Below are 24,544 nucleotides of genomic sequence, written 5' to 3'. Positions count from 1 at the left end.
TCAAAGAGTATTTCATTGGCAACAATGAAAATCAAGTGATGACTGTATGGCAGCTGAGGTCCTATTTTAGGTACTTGCTAGGGGGAATTCTGGGGTACAGCTTTAAAGTGATTTCTTACAGAAGAAAGGAAGGCAGGACAGTTACTTCAAGAGTCCTGCTTGCTAAGGGGTCGAACCAACAAGGTGCAAGTGTCCAGCTACTCAGTACAGGAAAGGAAGGCACCTCCACGGTGCCCCAACACTCTTCTCCAAGGCTTCAGGGGACTGATGGACAGAAGTGAGGAAATGAGAAGACAAAAAAAGCAACAAAAGTAACAACGAGACAGAGAGAAGAGAGAGACAGAGACAGCAACAGCTTGAGCTGGAAAGATTTTTATTCTGCTAAAGTTTGCATATGTCCAGTTCTGAGCCATATGTCAATATGGCCTCTGTACTTTCTTCTGTAAAATCATAACAGATGGAGGTAACTAAAAAATAAATAAATAAAGTGATTGATCTCCAAATACAATTATTACTTTAAGTTTTTATTACTGAAACTTACATATGAAAGGAAAAATCTTTCAGAATGTCAGAATCACAATTCAAAAATGATAAAATATAGTAATAAATGTGATACAATCCTACCTTTGCATTTTGATAAGTTTAACTGCTATAAAGAAATTGGTTACAAAACATGAGCAGATTCAAAGACTAAGCAATTCTAATTTAAAAAATAATTTTAGAGGAAAAAGTCTAAAAGAATGGACTGAGTTCTATTTCTTAATATCATTATTCATGTTGCAAAGTAAAACAAGTAAAAATAATTTAAAATATATTCTGAAAAATAAAAATTACTAAATGAGTCTTACCACAGGTTTTTCTTTGCACTGCAGAAACACTCCTTCAAAATGTCCTGACTGCCAACCTTCCCCAGGCCTGGAAAACACAAGTTCACCTTATTTTCTTCAATTTCTCTCAATTAAAGAACTGACCATACATCAAAATACCAGTAGATCTAAAGTAAAGCGTGTTGTGCCGAGCACAGATGTGACAGTGCAGCCAGCAGACCCACTCACAGCAGCACAGCATGCTCTGAGCTCTGCATGGGCATAGCTCTCCTGATGACAGACTTAGCTGTTTTTCTTTTTATCGATTTTTGTATCTTCTACTCTTCTATAGATGAGAAGGCACAGAAAGGTAAAACTCTTTATATATTTTATTTAACTCTGTATCGCCAGTGCTTAGCAAAGAGATCAGCATATAAAATATATTAGTAAGCACATCATTATACTGATACATTATTTAAAATTTAGAATGTCTATAAATTAACAGTAAAACTAAGGACAAACTATAGTACATAGCCGGGCATGGTGGCACACACCTTTAATCCCAGCGCTTATGAGGCAGAGGCGGGCGGATTTCTGAGTTCAAGGGCAGCCTGGTCTACAAAGTGAGTTCCAGGACAGCCAGGGCTATATAGAGAAACCCTGTCTGGAAAAAAAACAGAAAACAAAAACAAAAACAAAACCCAAACAAACAAACAAACAAAACCCAAAACTATAGTATATAATATTCATATCAGAAATTGCTTCAGTTCTTCAATTGATATATTACATGAAAAATCATTTCATTTTAAATATATTGTACTGGAAAGAAGTTAAAGAAAGAAAAAAAAAATCATCAAATGCCAATTAACCACTCATTGTTAATATGAGATCATATTAATGAAATAATTGACAACCTGATTATTAAGATAATATTATAACAAGTTCTACAATATAGCAACTGATATACTGTATATTTCATAATGATAATTTCCAGCTATCTATTATAGATTTGTACGTATTGGTATAATAAGTATGACATGTGAGAAAAGACAAATATAGAAGTAAAACTAGATATGTTTGCAAAAATTTTAGAAAATGTAATTACATACCAATACATGTACAAAAAGACATTGTGCACCCATAGTTACACAATAAAAATTCTTAAACTGATACATATTATGAATCTCTTAAGAAAATATATCTTAAGACTATTTCTAGGCGAAATTACCATGAAACTGAAAATACAATACTATTTAAAATATTTTAAAAGTATCTTTAAATTTTTATAGTATGTGTGTTATATTTCAAATTAAGAATAAAACTCTTAGTTATACTATAAATCCAAAAAAGGGAAAATTGGAACTTTTATTTAGGAAACACTAATGGTGTTTCATTTTATAACACTGAAAAATATCTATTACAAACAATATTTTCATATAATCTTTCTTTTGATACATAGGGAATAATGTGGTTTTACATTTATCTATTACATTTATATGATTTATAACAAAAGAGAAGTCTCCTCAAAGTTTAAGGGGCATGAACAGGTGCTCCCCCTCAGTGTAGGCTACAGAACAAGCAGATCAAAGTATGCAACGACAATCAGACATGTTAATTGTGTCCTAAGCATCTTAGCAAAGCTCTAACACATGGCATACACTTGTGAGGTATTTGTAAAAGCAGTCCTGTGGATGTTTATGGAGAGCTATATGCCATGTTATAAAGTTTTATTGGATACGAATGAAAGAGTCCTAAGACAATAACTTCATCTGTGAGGCGTTCTCTGAGTACAGAACAGGAACATCCGCTTTGTAAGCAGCTCTAACAGACCCAGCGCTCCTGCAGCTGTCCCCATCACTGACCTGCTTTGATAGTGGTCGATACTGAAACTCTCTACCTTACACTTGACTTTGGTGTACACATCCTGCACGTCTATGGATGCACTGAGGTCTTCCAGTTCACTGACCATGCAGACCTCTGCAAAAAGAAACACACTCATCAGCAAGAGAGCTCCTCATAATCAACAGAAGTCTCCCATCCTGACCATCTAAAGGGCAGAACGATAACAGGCTTCCATATTAATAAGCAACATTCGTGCTAAGGGGCCCTTAATGTTAAGAGAAGGTAGATATATATATATCTATATCTCAAGTTAGGAAGACCATAGTTATTACTGAACAGATCAATGTGTTACCAGCCAAGGATCTCTGAATACTCACAATGCAATGCATTGCTATGCTCAGAGCATGTAACTCATACCTTCTAGGTGAATTTTAATTATCAAAAAGCAAAATTAGAATTTATAAAGTCAAAGAGAATAAGTACAAATAAGCTTCAATAGTAGCAACATTCTTAAATCAAAATACTTGAATATGAGCTAATTATAAATGAAAACACTGAAGAAAATTATACCTACTATTTCTTCTAAAAGCAGTAATATATTTTTTATTTTTACAATAAAAAAAGAAAAATACTCCTGTACCTGTGCCTTTTTTTTCAAGGTCTGGAGCAAAGAGCTTCACAGTAGCTTTGGGGAGCACCCACTGCATCCACAGACTAACACGGCCGCTGGACCCACCAATGTTACTGGTAGTTTGTTCCAAGGTAACAGAGTCTGAGAATGGCGAATCATCACCAGCTTGAACCGAATCTCCCTGTGATAAGGAAAACAAACAAACAAACAAACTCAAATGTTGATACTCAACCAGAAATACATAAAATAAAATTTATAATTAAAATGATTTTAACTTTTCCATATTATATAATCTGATAATATAAATGGTACTGCAAACATACCAAGCTAAGCATTATAAGCATACACTATTCAAGCAATTTATACAGTTATATGTAGGTGCATACTATTAGAGCTTTTCTGAGACCATGGATCTCCAAATAGCCAAGGGCTCCAGCCAGCTGACTAGGAACGCATTTTCATACAGTCACAGTCAATGAGTCATTTACTGCCCACTGCTGCTTTTGATGAGATGATTAGTTTCTACAGAGAAGTTGAATACCACATTTACCCTCTAACTCTTTACAGGAGAAATGTGTGTTTGACATACACATAGGGTGTTTATAAATAAATTTAGAAAACAAATGGAACAAAGTGATTTGTACAATGTAAAAATAAAGAAAGATTTTATCTTTGTTATACTAGGTTAGAATTTATGAAATGTTTTCTATGACTGAAATCTAAAAGAATAACATATAAGCTTATTCAATTTTCATAGGTATATACTGAACTTGGATAAGATCCTAAATTCCACGGTAGCAAGTTTGCTGTGAAAGATTTGATGGGTGTTTTTGTTTTTGTTTTCTTTTACAAAAGCTTTTAGTAGCCTAGAACAAAATAAAACCTTTTATTTGAAGTTAAACTAGAGTTGCTTAGCTCTCCTCTCAGATGAAGGAAAAGATGCTTTTTGGACTTCGCTGCTGTGCATGTAAAAGCTGGACAGAAACAGAACAATTATAGCATGCTGACTTGTTAGAAGATGCATTTGTAAGCTATATCTACTTCATTAGGTTGAGTCTAGTAGGCAGCATGATAAACTACAATAAGGACTTTTCAGAGTCCATTATCTCCTTCATAAATTAGTTTTTATGATACTGAATCCTTAGAATCTAGACTAAATAAGAGCATAAAGGTGACACTTCCCAAGTGGATATTAATCAACACTAAGCTTGCATCTTTCCTCCTGCCTCTCTCATTCTGTCATTTCTCCAACATAACATACATTTTCATTTGCATGCACTGAGCGGGTCTAACAGGCCTCAATAGATTTTGCCTTTTTACCCTCTCTTTCCTCTCCCTAGCTAAAACATTTACATTCCTAAAGCTAGTTAGCAAAGGTTCTATACTCTTGCTTGGCCACTTCCTCCTCCTGAGGTTGACTAGCAAGGTCCAACTATTAAAACATTTAAGTCTAGAAATGAAAAGCCCTGTTTTGGCTGCCCTGATTAACATGTCCAATTAAAATTAATGAACTCATTCTAAATCAGGGTTTTCCCCTTTTGCCTTTATAAACTGCTTACAAACCACTCTGTCCCTTGTCTCCTCGGAGGCAGCCCTGTGCCCCTCTATCCTTCCCCGTCTCCTGTCCCTTTTCTCTCCTTTCTTTCCCTTTCCCTTCTCCCTAAACCTCCATCTCTTGTCTCTGTCTCTCATTCCCTGCGTTTGTCCCTCTGGGGTGAGAACTTGGTTTTGGGGTGTCTTGTGGGATAGCAGTACTTTCATACATCCATAATGTCTCATGGCTCCTTATTGATTTGAATGTCTTAAATAAAATGTTTATTTCCTATGAAATAATGCGAGAGCAAAATGTCCCTTAGAACTTTTGAGAAGGCATGCAATAGTGGTTAATGTGTTATTTTCTCCTGGTAGGTAGTCAAAGCAGAAGCCACTAATCTCTAGACCAACCATACCTGAAAGCAAGAGGCATAACTAAAGCCTCATACACAAGAGTGAGAAGCCATGTTCTATCTTGCAGACATGCCTTCCTGGCCAGATAATTAAAAAATGCTACGGAAGTGTTTTATCTTATCTTCTCTCCTTTAGCTTAAAAGACAGAAGAACAAGTGTAAAGGACTATGGCAGTGACAACCTTTACTGCAAAAGCTCACAAGGAAGGTGTGGCCAAGCAGAGCAAAAGAACTAGTGTCCTGGGACTTACTGTGATGGGAAATTTTTAGCTCCTTGTCCCAAACATGATCAAAAACTGTGGGTTATTTTTTTCATATTTCTACTGAATAATAGAGCCTAAATTTATCATAGCTGAAATTTTTATAATTTAAGAAGCTTCAGAAATTTTATATTTGGTTAGCTGTCTAACATAACATCTAATAAAAAGCACAAACTATTTCCAAAAAGATACTTTTTACAAAGTCAACTCAATAAAAGATGATACAGTGTAGTTACTATGCATTTTTAAAGAGATAGCTTCTAGAACAATTCCTAATCAAATCCTCTAAGGAAGAGCATACCCCATGGATGATAGGTGCAGAGAAAACGGCATCTAGTCATTTTTAAACACTCCTGGGTATCCTGACAAGAATCTTGTGACTGTGGCTTCCAGCTTAGTAAGCACTCTTGAGAAAAATTTCATACTACTCTGTCATGTAGTTTCAATTTTCTTTTTTGATTTAAAACATTTGCTGTGATATTGCTAAACATGTTTCTACATTAATTTCATTCTTTATTTAACAAGTCTATAGTGAAAACTGGACCCAAAATGGTAATGTTGAACTATTTTCCCACATCTCCTTAGTCCAATTTTAAAATGAAAAGTTCATGGAAAATTAACCAACACATTGAGTTTATTTATTCTAGGTAAATTTATCTTGGTTCATTTGGAGGAACAAACACTCTATTCTAACAAAGCCCTCTATTCTAGGCCTGCTGCACAGCTCAGGGAAGATCATGCTTGGCCACACTGCTACTCTTCTTTTCAAAATAACTTCAACATTCTTGTTCAACCACACAAGCTCCCCAAGGGCTAAACACTTCCACTGCTGTTTGTACTCAAGTCAGCAGTAACAAGTGGCCTGCTGGGCCTCATGCACCTTTGCTCTTTCAATTTCAGTAAATCAGCTTTTAAGCAGAGAACTTAAATCTCACCCATACCTCCCAGTTTACCATGACGGAAATGCAAACACAGGAAGCTGAAGCTGCATTTGCAGAATAGAAAATATCACTCACTCGGCAAAGGTTCAATCATCGGCGATCCTACAAGTAGTCATACTTAATAAAAACAATTCTTAGAATCTAGTTAGCATCACTAGATTCATTTCCGATAAATTCCATATTAAAAAAATTAAAAACCACTTCTGCTCTACACAAACAAATAAGACAGCATATTTAAGTTGTAAAAAATTATTGACTTTATTTAAACAGAGATTTGAATTAGCCATTTATAAACCCAAAGTTAAATTTCAAAGAAGATCCACTTACATAAGTAACATGAAAAAGAAAAGCTGCCTCAGATTATTACGCCATAGTGTATAAAACCACCTGAATGTTTAAAAACGCCTATAGATAAGAAGTGAAACAGAAGAGGGCTTTTCCCTTATGATTATTTTAAGTAGGGAAAGCATTAAATAGAAAATAGTTGATAGCTAACAAAGGCTAAACAACTACCTTCACTTATCTGACTCAGTTTATTCCATGTTCTCTGAAGAATACAAAGAAAAACTAAATGCCATAATTTCTATATTCTGAATAAAAGCTTCTCACTGAATATAAACTATCTAATAAATAAAATAAATCTTATTTTAGAAAATATTTAAAATAATTAGCAGCCTTAAAACACTAGTATAGTAAATATGCTCAAACTACACTTATCATCAAAAAGGCTATCTGAACAAGTTTAAGTAACCACTGCTTAAGTTAAAGACATACAGTCCATGAGAATCAGACAATAGTTTTGCTATGCTAGTCATTTACATTTTAATATACTGATGTACACCCAACAGCTATGTACATTAAGAAACGTATCTTTAAAGCAATAAAGCAATTTGATCCCTGGTTTAATTAATAATTCTAGTTAAATTTTGGGTGAAAATAGCCTTTAAACATTGGTGGGTCAACACATCAGTTTCTGGTTTAAAAAGAACTGGTGTTTTAGGCATTTACTTGGAATTCTAAATTTTTCTCTTGCTTCATTGTCAGATTGTTGAGACAGACTCGCCCTATCCCCATGTGGCTTCAGCTAAGTGGAAATCATGATGCAGCCTGGACTGGCCTGAGACTCTCTCCTTCCTCCTCATCCTGCAGAGTGGCATGAGCATGGTGAGGCCATATGGCATTTGCAGTATCTGCTGACATATCAAAATTGAGGTCCCTGTCTGAACAGGTGAGAGGGAACGCCAGAGAACAGGACAGCTTCTGGGACAGGCTGAAGCACAGAGCCGCTGAGGCAGCACCCTTTGCGGGCCGCAGACAGCTGGCCACCATCCAGACCAGAGGACAGGTGTCCGCCTGGCTCAGGAGGAGGCCTCAGCCTCAGCAGCAGCGGTCGCCATCTTGGTTCCGGGACACCTCGGAACTTAGGAAATTAGTCTGAACAGGTGAGAGGGTGCACCACAGAACCGAACAGCTTCTGGGACAGGCGGAGACACAGAGCCGCTGAGGCAGCACCCTTTGCAGGCCTCAGACAGCCGGCCACCGTACGGACCAGAGGACAGGTGTCCGCCTGGCTCGGGAGGCAGCCTCAGCCTCAGCAGCAGCGGTCACCATCTTGGTTCCGGGACTCCATGGAACTTAGGAATTTAGTCTGCACAGGTGAGAGTCTGCACCACAGAAGCTGACAGCTTCTGGGAACTGCCAAAGCAACACAGCTTCTGAGAAAGGTCCTGTTTTGGGCCTTCTTCTTCAGCCAGGAGGAGGTCCAAACACAAGATATCTGCGCACCTTCCCTGTAAGAGAGCTTGCCAGCAGAGAGTGCTCTGAGCACTGAAACTCAGAGGAGAGAATCTGTCTCCCAGGTCTGCTGATAGACGGTAACAGAATCACCAGAAGAACAATCTCTAAACAGAGTCAACTATAACTACTAAATCCAGAGATTACCAGATGGCGAAAGGTAAACGTAGGAATCTTACTAACAGGAACCAAGACCACTCACCATCATCAGAACCCAGCACTCCCACTTCGCCCAGTCCAGGGCACCCCAACATACCCGAAAACCTAGACCTAGATTTAAAAGCATATCTCATGATGATGGTGGAGGACATCAAGAAGGACTTTAATAAATCACTTAAAGAAATACAGGAAAACACTGCTAAAGAGTTACAAGTCCTTAAAGAAAAACAGGAAAACACAATCAAACAGGTAGAAGTCCTTACAGAAAAAGAGGAAAAGACATACAAACAGGTGATGGAAATGAACAAAACCATACTAGACCTAAAAACGGAAGTAGACACAATAAAGAAAACTCAAAGCGAGGCAACACTGGAGATAGAAACCCTAGGAAAGAAATCTGGAACCATTGATTTAAGCATCAGCAACAGAATACAAGAGATGGAAGAGAGAATCTCAAGTGCAGAAGATTCCATAGAGAACATCGGCACAACAATCAAAGAAAATGGAAAATGCAAAAAGATCCTAACTCAAAATATCCAGGAAATCCAGGACACAATAAGAAGACCAAACCTATGGATAATAGGAGTGGATGAGAATGAAGATTTTCAACTCAAAGGACCAGCAAACATCTTCAACAAAATTATTGAAGAAAACTTCCCAAATCTAAAGAAAGAGAGGCCTATGAACATACAAGAAGCCTACAGAACTCCAAATACACTGGACCAGAAAAGAAATTCCTCCCGACACATACTAATCAGAACAACAAATGCACTAAATAGAGATAGAATACTAAAAGCAGTAAGGGAAAAAGGTCAGGTAACATATAAAGGCAAGCCTATCAGAATTACACCAGATTTTTCACCAGAGACTATGAAAGCCAGAAGAGCCTGGGCAGATGTTATACAGACACTAAGAGAACACAAATTCCAGCCCAGGCTACTGTACCCAGCCAAACTCTCAATTACCATAGATGGAGAAACCAAAGTATTCCACGACAAAACTAAATTCACACATTATCTCTCCACGAATCCAGCCCTTCAAAGGATAATAACAGAAAAAAAAAACAATACAAGAATGGGAACAACGCCCTAGAAAAAACAAGAAGGTAATCCCTCAACAAACCTAAAAGGAGACAGCCACAAGAACAGAATGCCAACTTTAACAACAAAAATAACAGGAAGCAACAATTACTTTTCCTTAATATCTCCTAACATCAATGGTCTCAACTCCCCAATAAAAAGACATAGACTAACAAACTGGCTACACAAACAAGACCCAACATTTTGCTGCTTACAGGAAACACATCTCAGAGAAAAAGATAGACACTATCTCAGAATGAAAGGCTGGAAAACAATTTTCCAAGCAAATGGTATGAAGAAACAAGCTGGAGTAGCCATCCTAATATCTGATAAGATTGACTTCCAACCCAAAGTCATCAAAAAAGACAAGGAGAAGTACTTCATTCTCATCAAAGGTAAAATCCTCCAAGAGGAACTCTCAATTCTGAATATCTATGCACCAAATACAAGGGCAGCCACATTCATTAAAGAAACTTTAGTAAAGCTCAAAGCACACATAGCACCTCACACAATAATAGTGGGAGAAAGAAATTAAAGACTTTTTAGAGTTTAATGAAAATGAAGCCACAAAGTACCTAAACCTTTGGGACACAATGAAAGCATTTCTAAGAGGGAAACTCATAGCTCTGAGTGCCTCCAAGAAGAAACGGGAGAGAGCACATACTAGCAGCTTGACAACACATCTAAAAGCTCTAGAAAAAAAGGAAGCAAATTCACCCAAGAGGAGCAGACGGCAGGAAATAATCAAACTCAGGGGTGAAATCAACCAAGTGGAAACAAGAAGAACTATTCAAAGAATTAACCAAACGAGGAGTTGGTTCTTTGAGAAAATCAACAAGATAGATAAACCCTTAGCTAGACTCACTAGAGGGCACAGGGACAAAATCCTAATTAACAAAATCAGAAATAAAAAGGGAGACATAACAACAGATCCTGAAGAAATCCAAAACACCATCAGATCCTTCTACAAAAGGCTATACTCAACAAAACTGGAAAACCTGGACGAAATGGACAAATTTCTGGACAGATACCAGGTACCAAAGTTGAATCAGGATCAAGTTGACCTTCTAAACAGTCCCATATCCCCTAAAGAAATAGAAGCAGTTATTAATAGTCTCCCAGCCAAAAAAAGCCTAGGACCAGACAGGTTTAGTGCAGAGTTCTATCAGACCTTCAAAGAAGATCTAATTCCAGTTCTGCAAAAACTTTTTCACAAGATAGAAGTAGAAGGTACTCTACCCAACTCATTTTATGAAGCCACTATTACTCTGATACCTAAACCACAGAAAGATCCAACAAAGATAGAGAACTGCATACCAATTTCTCTTATGAATGTCGATGCAAAAATCCTTAATAAAATTCTCGCTAACCGAATCCAAGAACACATCAAAGCAATCATCCATCCTGACCAAGTAGGTTTTATTCCAGGGATGCAGGGATGGTTTAATATACGGAAATCCATCAATGTAATCCATTATATAAACAAACTCAAAGACAAAACCACATGATCATCTCGTTAGATGCAGAAAAAGCATTTGACAAGATCCAACACCCATTCATGATAAAAGTTCTGGAAAGATCAGGAATTCAAGGCCCATACCTAAACATGATAAAAAGCAATCTACAGCAAACCAGTAGCCAACATCAAAGTAAATGGAGAGAAGCTGGAAGCAATCCCACTAAAATCAGGGATAGACAAGGCTGCCCACTTTCTCCCTACCTTTTCAACATAGTACTTGAAGTATTAGCCAGAGCAATTCGACAACAAAAGGAGATCAAGGGGATACAAATTGGAAAAGAGGAAGTCAAAATATCACTTTTTGCAGATGATATGATACTATATATAAGTGACCCTAAAAATTCCACCAGAGAACTCCTAAACCTGATAAACAGCTTCGGTGAAGTAGCTGGATATAAAATTAACTCAAACAAGTCAATGGCCTTTCTCTACACAAAGAATAAACAGGCTGAGAAAGAAATTAGGGAAACAACACCCTTCTCAATAGTCACAAATAATATAAAATATCTCGGCGTGACTCTAACTAAGGAAGTGAAAGATCTGTATGATAAAAACTTCAAGTCTCTGAAGAAAAAAATTAAAGAAGATCTCAGAAGATGGAAAGATCTCCCATGCTCATGGATTGGCAGGATCAACATTGTAAAAATGGCTATCTTGCCAAAAGCAATCTACAGATTCAATGCAATCCCCATCAAAATTCCAACTCAATTCTTAAACGAATTAGAAGGAGCAATTTGCAAATTCATCTGGAATAACAAAAAACCTAGGATAGCAAAAACTCTTCTCAAGGATAAAAGAACCTCTGGTGGAATCACCATGCCTGACCTAAAGCTTTACTACAGAGCAATTGTGATAAAAACTGCATGGTACTGGTATAGTGACAGACAAGTAGACCAATGGAATAGAATTGAAGACCCAGAAATGAACCCACACACCTATGGTCACTTGATCTTCGACAAGGGAGCTAAAACCATCCAGTGGAAGAAAGACAGCATTTTCAACAATTGGTGCTGGCACAACTGGTTGTTATCATGTAGAAGAATGCGAATCGATCCATACTTATCTCCTTGTACTAAGGTCAAATCTAAGTGGATCAAGGAACTTCACATAAAACCAGAGACACTGAAACTTATAGAGGAGAAAGTGGGGAAAAGCCTTGAAGATATGGGCACAGGGGAAAAATTCCTGAACAGAACAGGAATGGCTTGTGCTGTAAGATCGAGAGTTGACAAATGGGACCTAATGAAACTCCAAAGTTTCTGCAAGGCAAAAGACACCGTCAATAAGACAAAAAGACCACCAACAGATTGGGAAAGGATCTTTACCTATCCTAAATCAGATAGGGGACTAATATCCAACATATATAAAGAACTCAAGAAGGTGGACTTCAGAAAATCAAATAACCCCATTAAAAAATGGGGCTCAGAACTGAACAAAGAATTCTCACCTGAGGAATACCGAATGGCAGAGAAGCACCTGAAAAAATGTTCAACATCCTTAATCATCAGGGAAATGCAAATCAAAACAACCCTGAGATTCCACCTCACACCAGTCAGAATGGCTAAGATCAAAAATTCAGGTGACAGCAGATGCTGGCGTGGATGTGGAGAAAGAGGAACACTCCTCCATTGTTGGTGGGATTGCAGGCTTGTACAACCACTCTGGAAATCAGTCTGGCGGTTCCTCAGAAAATTGGACATAGTACTACCGGAGGATCTAGCAATACCTCTCCTGGGCATATATCCAGAAGATGCCCCAACTGGTAAGAAGGACACATGCTCCACTATGTTCATAGCAGCCTTATTTATAATAGCCATAAGCTGGAAAGAACCCAGATGCCCCTCAACAGAGGAATGGATACAGAAAATGTGGTACATCTACACAATGGAGTACTACTCAGCTATTAAAAAGAATGAATTTATGAAATTCCTAGCCAAATGGATGGACCTGGAGGGCATCATCCTGAGTGAGGTAACACATTCACAAAGGAACTCATACAATATGTACTCACGGATAAATGGATATTAGCCCAAAACCTAGGATACCCAAGATATAAGATACAATTTGCTAAACACATGAAACTCAAGAAAAATGAAGACTGAAGTGTGGACACTATGCCCCTCCTTAGAAGTGGGAACAAAACACCCTTGGAAGGAGTTACAGAGACAAAGTTTGGAGCTGAGATGAAAGGATGGACCATGTAGAGACTGCCATATCCAGGGATCCACCCCATAATCAGCATCCAAACGCTGACACCATTGCACACACTAGCAAGATTTTGCTTAAAGGACCCAGATATAGCTGTCTCTTGTGAGACTATGCTGGGGCCTAGCAAACACAGAAGTGGATGCTCACAGTCAGCTAATGGATGGATCACAGGGCTCCCAATGGAGGAGCTAGAGAAAGTACCCAAGGAGCTAAAGGGATCTGCAACCCTATAGGTGGAACAACATTATGAACTAACCAGTACCCCGGAGCTCTTGACTCTAGCTGCATATGTATCAAAAGATGGCCTACTCGGCCATCACTGGAAAGAGAGGCCCATTGGACACGCAAACTTTATATTCCCCAGTACAGGGGAACGCCAGGGCCAAAAAGGGGGAGTGGGTGGGTAGGGGAGTGGGGATGGGGGACTTTTGGTATAGCATTGGAAATGTAAATGAGCTAAATACCTAATAAAAAATGGAAAAGGAAAAAAAATTGAGGTCCCCTTATAAGACATACCTGTGGTAAGCAGCATAGCAGTAAGTTCAACTTCCCAGCTCAGCTTGTATTACTTGTATACACAGTCACTGTCTACAGAGAACAACATAAACTCATCTAAAGACAGAGGACTATGCCTTAAATACCTGTGTTGTCTTTTAAAGGCTGAACATAATTAATAAACATGAATTATAATAAAGTAGCAAAACCCAGTATCTATGTCAGTTTTGACAGTTTTCAAAGGCTTCACACTGCCACTCTTCCATGAAGCAGCATGCAATGCAACTGTAATACACAGCACTGAAGCTACCGCTGTAGCCTCCTGAGTCCTCTTTAAATACAACAGAAAGTCTCCTGTGATACAGTGCTTTAACCACTATAGGAAAATTTCATGACGTCCTTCCCACCTCCCGATGAAGAACAATCAACACAATTTTTTTTAATCCTCCTGCCATGGAAAAAAATTTAATTTTAAAGAATTGAAGATATCAGATCCAGAACTTTGGAAACAGAGGTGGGTGAATCTCTGCAAGTTCCATACCAGCCTGGTCTACATACTAAATTCTAAACAACCTATGGCTATATACAGAAATCTCTCTTTAAAAATAAAATCAGATAAAACAAAAACATAAACCATGATTAAAATCATTAAAAATAAAAAAATTAATTATAAACTCATATGTATAATTTTATGTATTTGTAGGAGGAGGAGGAGGAGGAGGAGGAGGAGGAGGAGGAGGAGGAGGAGGAGGAGGAGGAGGAGGAGAAGAAGAAGAAGAAGAAGAAGAAGAAGAAGAAGAAGAAGAAGAAGAAGAAGAAGAAGAAGAAGAAGAAGAAGAAGAAGAAGAGACTCTGAAGAATCTATAACATAAAACTCTAGAATTAAAACCATGCTAAGTTGCAGGATACCAAATGAATAAATAATAATTTATTGTGTTTCTCTGCACTGCTAGTCAGCAAGAGAAATTCTTCTATACTATCTAGAAGAAAAGAAATGCAAATAAACTAAGCAGAGAGAGGAAAACATTTGTGTAAAAGTATTTCAGTGACTTTAAGAAAAATGGAATGTAACTTCAACAGACATTTTTTTAAAACAAAGATTTATTTATTTTATGAATATAAGTACACTGTCACTGTCCTCAGACACATCAGAAAGAGAGCATCAGATCCCATTACAGATGGTTGTGAGCCACCATGTGATTGCTGGGAATTGAACCCAGGACCTCTGGAAGAACAGTCAGTGATCTTAAGCAATGAGCCATCTTTCAAGCCCCCTCAAGAGACTTTATGGAGACTCACCTGCTCAAACATCAGATGTACAATTTAGAGGATGCTGCTTTTCAATGGTGTCTCAGCTGAGGTAGATGAAAAGCTGAGAAGGTATATGGATGGAAACTAATACAACTGAATAAACTTAGGTCATAAAATTGTAAACTAGTAAATTGTAAGCTTTGTATTATTGTCATCTATATCTGGAATGGCACCGGGGTCACTGTGGCACGGGCTTACCTTACAGCTTAACACTTAGTAAGTGGGGGATGGTAGAAACTTTAGAAGACTTATGGGCAGCTTTCAGGTAGCTAGGTGTGTGTGCTTCAAGGACTTTAGCCCCTCCTTCAATCACTTTTAATCCCTTTAATGGATTGGACTTCCAAATATGGAAAGGCAAATAATCTGCATATTTAAATAGAGCAAGAACTGTTGAATGGTATATAAAACTATTAGTTATACACTAAAAACACATTAAATGTAGTCTGCAAAAGAATTTTTTTTGATATTAAGCCCTTGAGTGGGATTCATATTTCTAAATCAGTAAGTATTATTTTGTCAATGACTATTATAAAATTCAGTTGGTAAAATGGTTGCAATGACATATGGCTATAATCCCAGCACTTAGGATGCAAAATCAGGAGGATTGCCACCAAGTTTGCATTTTCAACAAATGGTGCTGGCTCAACTGGCAGTTATCATGTAGAAGAATGTGAATTGATGCATTCTTATCTCCTTGTACAAAATTCAAGTCTAAGTGGATCAAAGACCTCCACATAAAACCAGAGACATTGAAATTTATAGAGGAGAAAGTAGGGAAAAGCCTCGAAGATATGGGCACAGGGAAAAATTCCTGAACAGAACAGCAATGGCTTGTGCTGTAAGATCAAGAATAGACAAATGGGACCTCATAAAATTGCAAAGCTTCTGTAAGGCAAAAGATACTGTCAATGAGACAAAAAGGCCACCAACAGATTGGGAAAGGCTCTTTACCAATCCTAAATCTGATAGAAGATTAATATCCAATATATACAAAGAGCTGAAGAAACTGGACTCCAGAAATTCAAATAATCCCTATAAAAATGGGGTACAGAGCTAAAGAAAGAATTCTCAACTGAGGAATACCGAATGGCTGAGAAGCACCTGAAAAAATGTTCAACATCCTTAATCATCGGGGAAATGCAAATCAAAACAACCCTGAGATTCTACCTCACACCAGTCAGAATGGCTAAGATCAAAAATTCAGGTGACAGCAGATGCTGGAGAAGATGTGGAGAAAGAGGAACACTCCTCCATTGCTGGTGGGATTGCAGGCTTGTACAACCACTCTGGAAATCAGTCTGGTGGTTCCTCAGAAAATTGGACATTGTACTACCGGAAGATCCAGCAATATCTCTCTTGGGCATATATCCAGAAGATGCCCCAACTGGTAAGAAGGACACATGCTCCACTATGTTCATAGCAGCCTTATTTATAATGGCCAGAAGCTGGAAAAAATCCAGCTTGTCTTTCAACAGAGGAATGGATACAGAAAATGTGGTACATTTACACAATGGAGTACTACTCAGCTATTTAAAAGAATGAATTTATGAAATTCCTAGACAAATGGATGGACCTGGAGGGCATCATCCTGAGTGAGGTAACCCAATCACAAAAGAACTCACATGATATATACTCACTGATAAGTAGGTATTAGCTCAGAAACCTAGGATACCCAAGATATAAGATACAATTTGCAAAACACATGAAACTCAAGAAGAATGGAGACCAAAGTATGGACACTTTGCCCCTTCTTAGAATTGGGAACAAAACACCCATGGAAAGAGTTATAGAGACAAAGTTTGGAGCTAAGACGAAAGGATGGACCATCTAGAGACTGCCATACCCGGGGATCCGTCCCATAATCAGCCTTCAAATGCTAACACCATTGCATACACTACCAAGATTTTGCTGAAAGGACCCAGATATAGCTGTCTCCTGTGAGGCTATGCCGGGGCCTAGCAAACACAGAAGTGGATGCTCACAGTCAGCTATTGCATGGACCACAGGGCCCCCAATGGAGGAGCTAGAGAAAGTACCCAAGGATCTAAAAGGGGTTTGTAACCCTATAGGTGGAACAACAATATGAACTAACCAGTACCACCTAGAGCTCGTGTCTCTAGCTGCATATGTATCAGAAGATGGCCTCGTTGGCCATCATTGGGAAGAGAGGTGCATCGGTCTTGCAAACTTTATATGCCTCAGTACAGGGAACCGCCAGGGCCAAGAAGTGTGAGTGGAGGTGGGGGGACTTTTGGGATAGCATTGGAAATGTAAATGAAGAAAATACCAAATTGCCCTCTCTAACTCAGTGAAGAATTGAGTTGGAATTTTAATGGGGATTGCATTTAATCTGTAGATAGCTTTCTACAGGATAGCCATTTTGATTATATTAAGACCCCATGCATCTTATCAGATCACCATAGATGAAAGCTGGACTTCCAGAAAATCAGAAACAACAGCAAGACTACGTATTCATTGAAACTAAACAACTCTGTACTCAATGATCACTGGGACAGGGAAGAAATAAAGAAATAAAAGGCTTTCTAGAATTCAATGAAAAATGAGAGCAATGCCTTATCCAAGGAAGCACTGGAACAGACTCCAAGTCTTCATACAGTCTCCTGTGATACAGATTCTCTGTGTTCCCATGGCTTTTAATGAGAATACAACTTTTCCTTGCATTAAGTTAGGCAGCTGATACATTTGAACACACGGACAAACCCAGGAAAAATCAAGATACTTGCTATACTGGAACTTAAAGGATCCCCAAAAAGAGTTAACCATATGATTCAAAGGTGGAAGGAAAGAAAATTGGAAAGGTTACAAATCAAATTTCTAGAAACACCATAAACAAAAGGAAACAAGAAATAAAAGTTTGACCCAAAGCCTGAATTTTTATTGAACTAAAGAGGCACAGGGTGAGCCATATGCCTGGTACACTCTTACACACTAACAAAATCTTCACCAAATCTTTATGTTGTCCTTTACTACTGAATTATTAAGGAGATACATTTAAATGAGGTGTATTCTCAGTTTACTGTGATTCCCCACAAAATATTTATTGAAAGGAAACAAAAACATTAAGGTATATAAAATATGAACATCTAAGATATAAAGTTCTAGCTGTACTACTCAATGCTCATATCAAAACCATCTCAACAGCAGCCCTCCTCTCTTTCATGGAGGCAAATCAGCCGAAGCATCTGCAGGTACCTCTGAAAGAACAAGCTTTAGGGTCCAATGATTATCTTGGGAGTCAATGACTTCTTCTGGGTACACTATCTACATTAAAGTGCACATACTGTGCAAATGACTGCCACTTCTAGGTTGTTTAATCCTGATTCTGTATTGTTTCAAATAAGCTCTTTTACATAGTCTTTCTTGATAATTAATTCTTGAATGCTTTACATTAACATTCATTCAATTTAATTTTTGTCAAGCCAAAATAATTAATTTAATCAAATTAATTCAAATTATCTTTATACCAAAGTTTAAGAAAAACCAATCCTCTAACTTCAAATGAACTGAAGTACAGCTAAAGTCTGACGAAATTTTCCTTTTGCTTCTTTGCTGGAACTAGGGATTGAATGGAGAACTTATGCCAACTAGGAAAGTAGCCTACCACTGAGCTACATCTGCACCTCAGAATTAGTTTATAGTAGCTGAGTAACACTGTCTTATCCCTGATTGATCTCATTTTTTTTTTAAATTTCTTCACTTTGACAAATGAAGACCATTCTTCTAGTCTGTTATGTTGTTAACTCTACTAAAAATAAATTATACCCAACCTTCATTTATTAAAATCTCATTAACTTATTAAAAATATTCAAATACTACCTTCTCACAAAATATCAACAAATTTTTCAGGAGAAGTCTTATAATGATGTATGTACAAATGTTGGTACTATTTACTTCTATTACAGCTTATATTCAGGTCATCAGATCTTTTGCACTGGTTGTACGAACACTGCATGATTCTAGCACATACCATTTGTGCTATGAATTAGATGAGTGGCAATTCCCAAGAGACATGAGTACTTCCATAGTCGGAAGTCCGAAGGCTGACATTCTTGTGAACACATGACTAGCAAACAAATGTGTGATGAAATACTCCTCTATCTCCTACTCTGTAGCCTCTGCATATGAATCCTAGGTAAGCTTCCTTGCAATTACTACTTGGCTATGAATTCTAACACAGTTGTGCCATAGCATTCACACACTATTTATTACAGGATCTTATATATCTTCCTTTCTATCTCAGAAATATTGCGCACACATACTTCTTGCACCTCAGACTGTGTACAGTCCTGGACTACCTTTACAGCTTACTCAAAGTGGTAAGACTACTTGGCATTCAAAGGAACATCATGCAGATTCAGGCAGGAGCACACTCCTCAAGTGCCTTCTCAATTTGTCAGGTTCCATGGTGGTAACGTCACTTTTCACTTTCAATGGTGCCAGAACTTCATTGTGTTATATCTCTCACTGGGTAACAGAGATCTTCAGAACCACTTACCTCAGTAGTAGTTCCTATGTCAGCAGATGGGCTGCATGTGCTGGTGTCTGGTGGAGCTGTACCTACGCTGCTCCAAACTGGAGAACCAGGGATAGGCCCTGCCACTGTCTCTGGGTAGACTGAAGATGGACTAAGATTGCCTCTCTTCTGAATTTTACTCCAGACTTTACTCATCGTATCAGCCAATTCATAAATGAGCTGGACCTGAGAGAAAGGGAGAGTAGGGGGAAGAATCATGTTTTCAAATTCTATTCACAACTACTAAAATGCAAGACATAAAAAAACTGACACAATGGAGTACTACTCAGCTATTAAAAAGAATGAATTTATGAAATTCCTAGCCAAATGGATGGACCTGGAGGGCATCATCCTGAGTGAGGTAACACATTCACAAAGGAACTCACACAATATGTACTCACTGATAAGTGGATATTAGCCCAAAACCTAGGATACCCAAGATATAAGATACAATTTGCTAAACACATGAAACTCAAGAAGAATGAAGACTGAAGTGTGGACACTATGCCCCTCCTTAGAATTGGGAACAAAACACCCATGGAAGGAGTTACAGAGACAAAGTTTGGAGCTGAGATGAAAGGATGGACCATGTAGAGACTGCCATATCCAGGGATCCACCCCATAATCAGCTTCCAAACGCTGACACCATTGCATACACTAGCAAGATTTTGTTGAAAGGACCCAAATGTAGCTGTCTCTTGTGAGACTATGCCGGGGCCTAGCAAACACAGAAGTGGATGTTCACACAGCTATTGGATGGATCACAGGGCTCCCAATGGAGGAGCTAGAGAAAGTACCCAAGGAGCTAAAGGGATCTGCAACCCTATAGGTGGAACAACATTATGAACTAACCAGTACCCCGGAGCTCTTGACTCTAGCTGCATATGTATCAAAAGGTGGCCTAGTCGGCCATCACTGGAAAGAGGGGCCCATTGGACATGCAAACTGTATATGCCCCAGTACAGGGGGAACATCAGGGCCAAAAAAATGGGAATGGGTGGGTAGGGAAGTGGGGGGGGGAGGAGTATGGGGGACTTTTGGGATAGCATTGGAAATGTAATTGAGGAAAATATGTAATAAAAAATATTAAAAAAAAAAAGAAAACTGACAAGTTCAAAATGTAAAAGTCTACAAAATAACTAACGACCAAAAACCATCATGGAGTTTACATGATTTACAGCAGCCACAAACTTCCACTGTGCTGTTTTATGGTGAGTAAGCATTTCTGCAGATGGATGTAGTCTAACGAGCAGTGTTCACTATTGAGAAGTAGATTCCCTTTAAGAATGATCAGGAACAAATACAAATGCCTCTTACACAGAGAACTGGTGAAAGCAGAAAGCAAATACACACCCTGGGAAGTGTGGTTACTTTATGCACTATAAAGCATCTATCACCCTTCCTTATATAATTTCCAAAACTAAATCTTCTCTATTTTTCTGAGATAAAAATGACATGGGATTTCTTTTGAGGCAAGTGAAAAGAACGATATAACAGAGAGTAGAAAAAGAAAATCATTACCTTATGAGACTTCTAGAGATAGAAAATATCTCCAACCTACTTCCCATGGGATATGTTATCCCAATATTGAGAGAAAAACCATTTAACTTGCAAATTGTTTGACTGAGTTCTAAGATATTTATACAAGATTTCATAAATAAGCATTAATCATGGAGTGTGTATGAGAACATATTGGCATATACTGTATAAAACAAGCCTAGGGGGGAAGGCAAACATAACATATAAGCAAACCCACGGCTGGATACCATACTTCGATTGTGATTTTTAAAAAAGCGAAATTCTCCTATTTATAAAGAGTTTCAGCGCTAGGACACACCCAGATGATGAGGCTAGCCTCTCACATGGGCAAAACAGATGTAAAGAGACACTGTTGTCACTCAGATGGAGATACACTGTTGTCAATCAAATGTACAGAGACACTTCCTTGATGTAACCTCTACATGCTCTAGTTTTCTACTTTTTGTGTACTGAAGCCTCAAATCTCGAGTCATGGATATCTGTAGTTTTAAAATGAACTAATGACTACAGATTCTACCAAAAAAATGAAAAAAAAAGAACTTTATAGAAAAACTATTAAAGTCATTTTCTATTTCATAATTAAGATTTTTCTCTTAAAAGGAAGTGTTGGAACCCAAGTCCTTCTGAATGATTGTTTCTCTTTTTCCTAAATGAAATGAAAGAGCTGTCTAATAAGAGCAACATTAACCACAGGAAGTAAGTTCTACTCCCAAGGGTTTAGTGTTATTTACTTCAGAGGCACAATACTGCTTTTATTGTCACTACTTCTGATTCCTTCCACTATTGTTCTTAAAAAGATGTAACATCACATGTGTTTAATGTGGCAAGCAAGCAATGGCATAAACCTCAACTATAATTCTAGTTTCAAAGAACACACAGCTCTCAAACAAAGGAAGCATGCAGAGGCTACATCAGTTTTCAGTTGGAGTTCAGCTGAAACACTGAGGATTAAAAATCATAAAATTAAAATGTGTATAATTAAAATGTGTATAACTAAGAAGTACAACTATTCTAAATATCCCATAGAGTAACTGAAACTCTCATTTTCTGCTGGTAAGAACAGAAGATTTAAAACGAGTTTGGTAGTTTTGAATATATATATATATATCTCCTTATCCAGCCAATTAAAGTAGTTTCCCTAAATAAAAAAAATAAAATAAAAAAAAAAAGCTTATGTCTGCAGAAACATAAACAGAAATATTTACAGCATACTGTACATCTGGAAAAGTCCTAAATGTTTAACAACAAACACTGAACAAATGAAGGTCAATTATATAGCTAAATGTTAGTAATAATAAGAGAACATATGTAAGACATGAACTAATCTAAAAATGGCTGTGTAGCATGAAGGAAGTTAAACAAAAAACACAACTGTAGAATTCCATCTACACTATGGGGTTTCCAAAGACTATAACTTTTAGGACAGTTTCTATGATGATTTAATGAGTATATATCCCAACCTTATTCAAACTGGGTAACTTAAACACACAGTTTATTGTACACTAAGTATACTTCAGTAAAACTAGATTATGAAAGAAATAAAAAATAAGCATATATTTAGCACCATTCAATGAGCTTTGTGTGGAGACAACTGAATAGCCACGGCAATCTGAGTATGGCATACTGGCTAAATAAATTTTTTTAATTCCTTAAATATTCAAAATATATATTTTTAATTCCTTAAATATTCAGAAATGAAGAAAATCGTATCATTAATGATGGACCCAAAGAGGAAGCTTATCTCTGAGATTTAGAGTATGAAATGGATACCGTCTTAGATCTAGAATAAGCAATTAGTACTCAACAAGAATCTAGCCCATGAAACAGATACCTATTGGGATCTAGTACATGAAATGGATACCCACTCAGATCAAGAATAGGAAATGGATGTCTACTGTGTTCTAGAACAGGAAATGGACACTCACGCTCATGACTTTATCTAACACCTAATCTGTCTATATAAAGATCAAGGAACCAGCTGAGGACAAAAATGCCTGATTTTATAAAAGGAGTAGGTAGGGTACAGAGAAGAAAGAAAGAGTTGCCCAAGTCAGCTATGTACAAACTCTGAGCAACAAGAAAAGAGTAATAAGAAGACAGTTCCCTGTTTAGGAAGAGAAAAGGAATTAATTCCAGAGTTTGAGAAGTGACACAGTACCAGGCTCTTACTCTTAGGTCAAGCCAAGCATCATCACTTTTAAAAATTGTTGTATTTTATTTTGTCTTATCTAGACTATTGTCATGGTGATGGAAAGCCAGGAAACTCTTTGAGAAAAGCTGAATCTGTTCTTTCCTGTTCTATTTTGTAGAACTTAAGGAACCAGGTGCCATCAATGGTGCCTTAAGACAAAAAAGAAATGTTTGTGTCACATATGAATAAATCATTGTATCAGCACTGTAATATACCATCTGAGACAGAGTAGAATCTGAGACCTGAGTGTCGTAAGGTCTGTATCTGCACTTTCAAAGTTCTGCTCCCACAAACGCACAGCACTTGTTCCACAGACCCTCACATTACTGTCTGCCTATATATAGGTATCTGTATCCAAACCTCTCTTGGTTTGTTTTTTTTTTTGTTTTTTGGTTTTTTTTTTTTTTTTTTGGTTTTTCAAGACAGGGTTTCTCTGTGTAGCCCTGGCTGTCCTGGAACTCGCTCTGTAGACCAGGTTGGCCTCGAACTCAGAAATCCACCTGCCTCTGCCTCCCAAGTGCTGGGATTAAAGGCGTGCGCCACCACGCCTGGCCTCAAACCTTGCTTTTTAAGTGGACTTAATTAGTGCTCATTCTAACGGCTTCTTTTTTCTCCTCTGGACACTTTTACTAGATGCAAGATCACATTCAAAGATAAAGAGGGATAGGACAACATCCCACTCCACCCTGCCCCAAGGGACATAATTTAACAGTTTCTTTTACTCTTACAAGGATTTTAAAGCAGCCAATAGCACTAGCATTCTAATAGCAACCTAAGAGATGGTCAGAATTCTCTATAGCACTGCTGGAACACAGTCCAAGCATGGAGTCATGGAGGGGAGTTCTGAGTGCTTGTTTTAACATGAGTCTTTTGACCTCAGTTTCATCAAAAAAACACAGACATTCTTGGAATTCTTGGAATGTGTTTGCCTGATCCTCCCAGGTATAGGGGAGTCTATTTCAGTTGTTTTTTGTTTATATGCCTCTGTAAGAAAACATGTTTTTGCCATGTGTGTCTTGTCCTTGTGATTACACACTTTACTCCGGTGACTCTTCTTAACCCTCAGAGTATAAACTGCCTGATGCTCTGAATAAACTTGGCTGCTGCATGATACTGTAGTAGTCAGCCTCATTTTTAGTCCCTGCTCTCCCAGGTTCACGCAGCCAACTAGCGTGGTAAAAAACAACACTATGAAACCAAATTATATAGCATATAACAGAAAGAAGTAGAGAGAGTATCCACAGCATGATTTTGTGCATAAAGAAACTTGCAACCAAGACCGATAACCT

The 24,544-nt window shown here is 37.8% G+C and overlaps 1 protein-coding gene across 1 annotated transcript in view; it reads right to left on the bottom strand.

The window, feature by feature from the left end:
- The window catches only part of Vps13b (vacuolar protein sorting 13B), a 560,112-nt gene that overhangs the window by 287,917 nt on the left and 247,651 nt on the right, over positions 1-24,544 (bottom strand). The window contains exons 25-28 of the mRNA NM_177151.4: positions 19,508-19,711; positions 3,289-3,460; positions 2,669-2,783; positions 849-915 (exon numbers count right to left, since the gene is read on the bottom strand). Of these exons, the coding sequence (NP_796125.2) occupies positions 849-915; positions 2,669-2,783; positions 3,289-3,460; positions 19,508-19,711 (558 nt within the window). The remainder of the gene's footprint in view (positions 1-848; positions 916-2,668; positions 2,784-3,288; positions 3,461-19,507; positions 19,712-24,544) is intronic.

Source organism: Mus musculus, chromosome 15 (genome assembly GCF_000001635.26).
Source record: "Mus musculus strain C57BL/6J chromosome 15, GRCm38.p6 C57BL/6J".
Taxonomy (NCBI): domain Eukaryota; kingdom Metazoa; phylum Chordata; class Mammalia; order Rodentia; family Muridae; genus Mus; species Mus musculus.
Note: the sequence above shows the minus strand (reverse complement) of the source record. Positions and strands in the feature narration are given on the sequence as shown.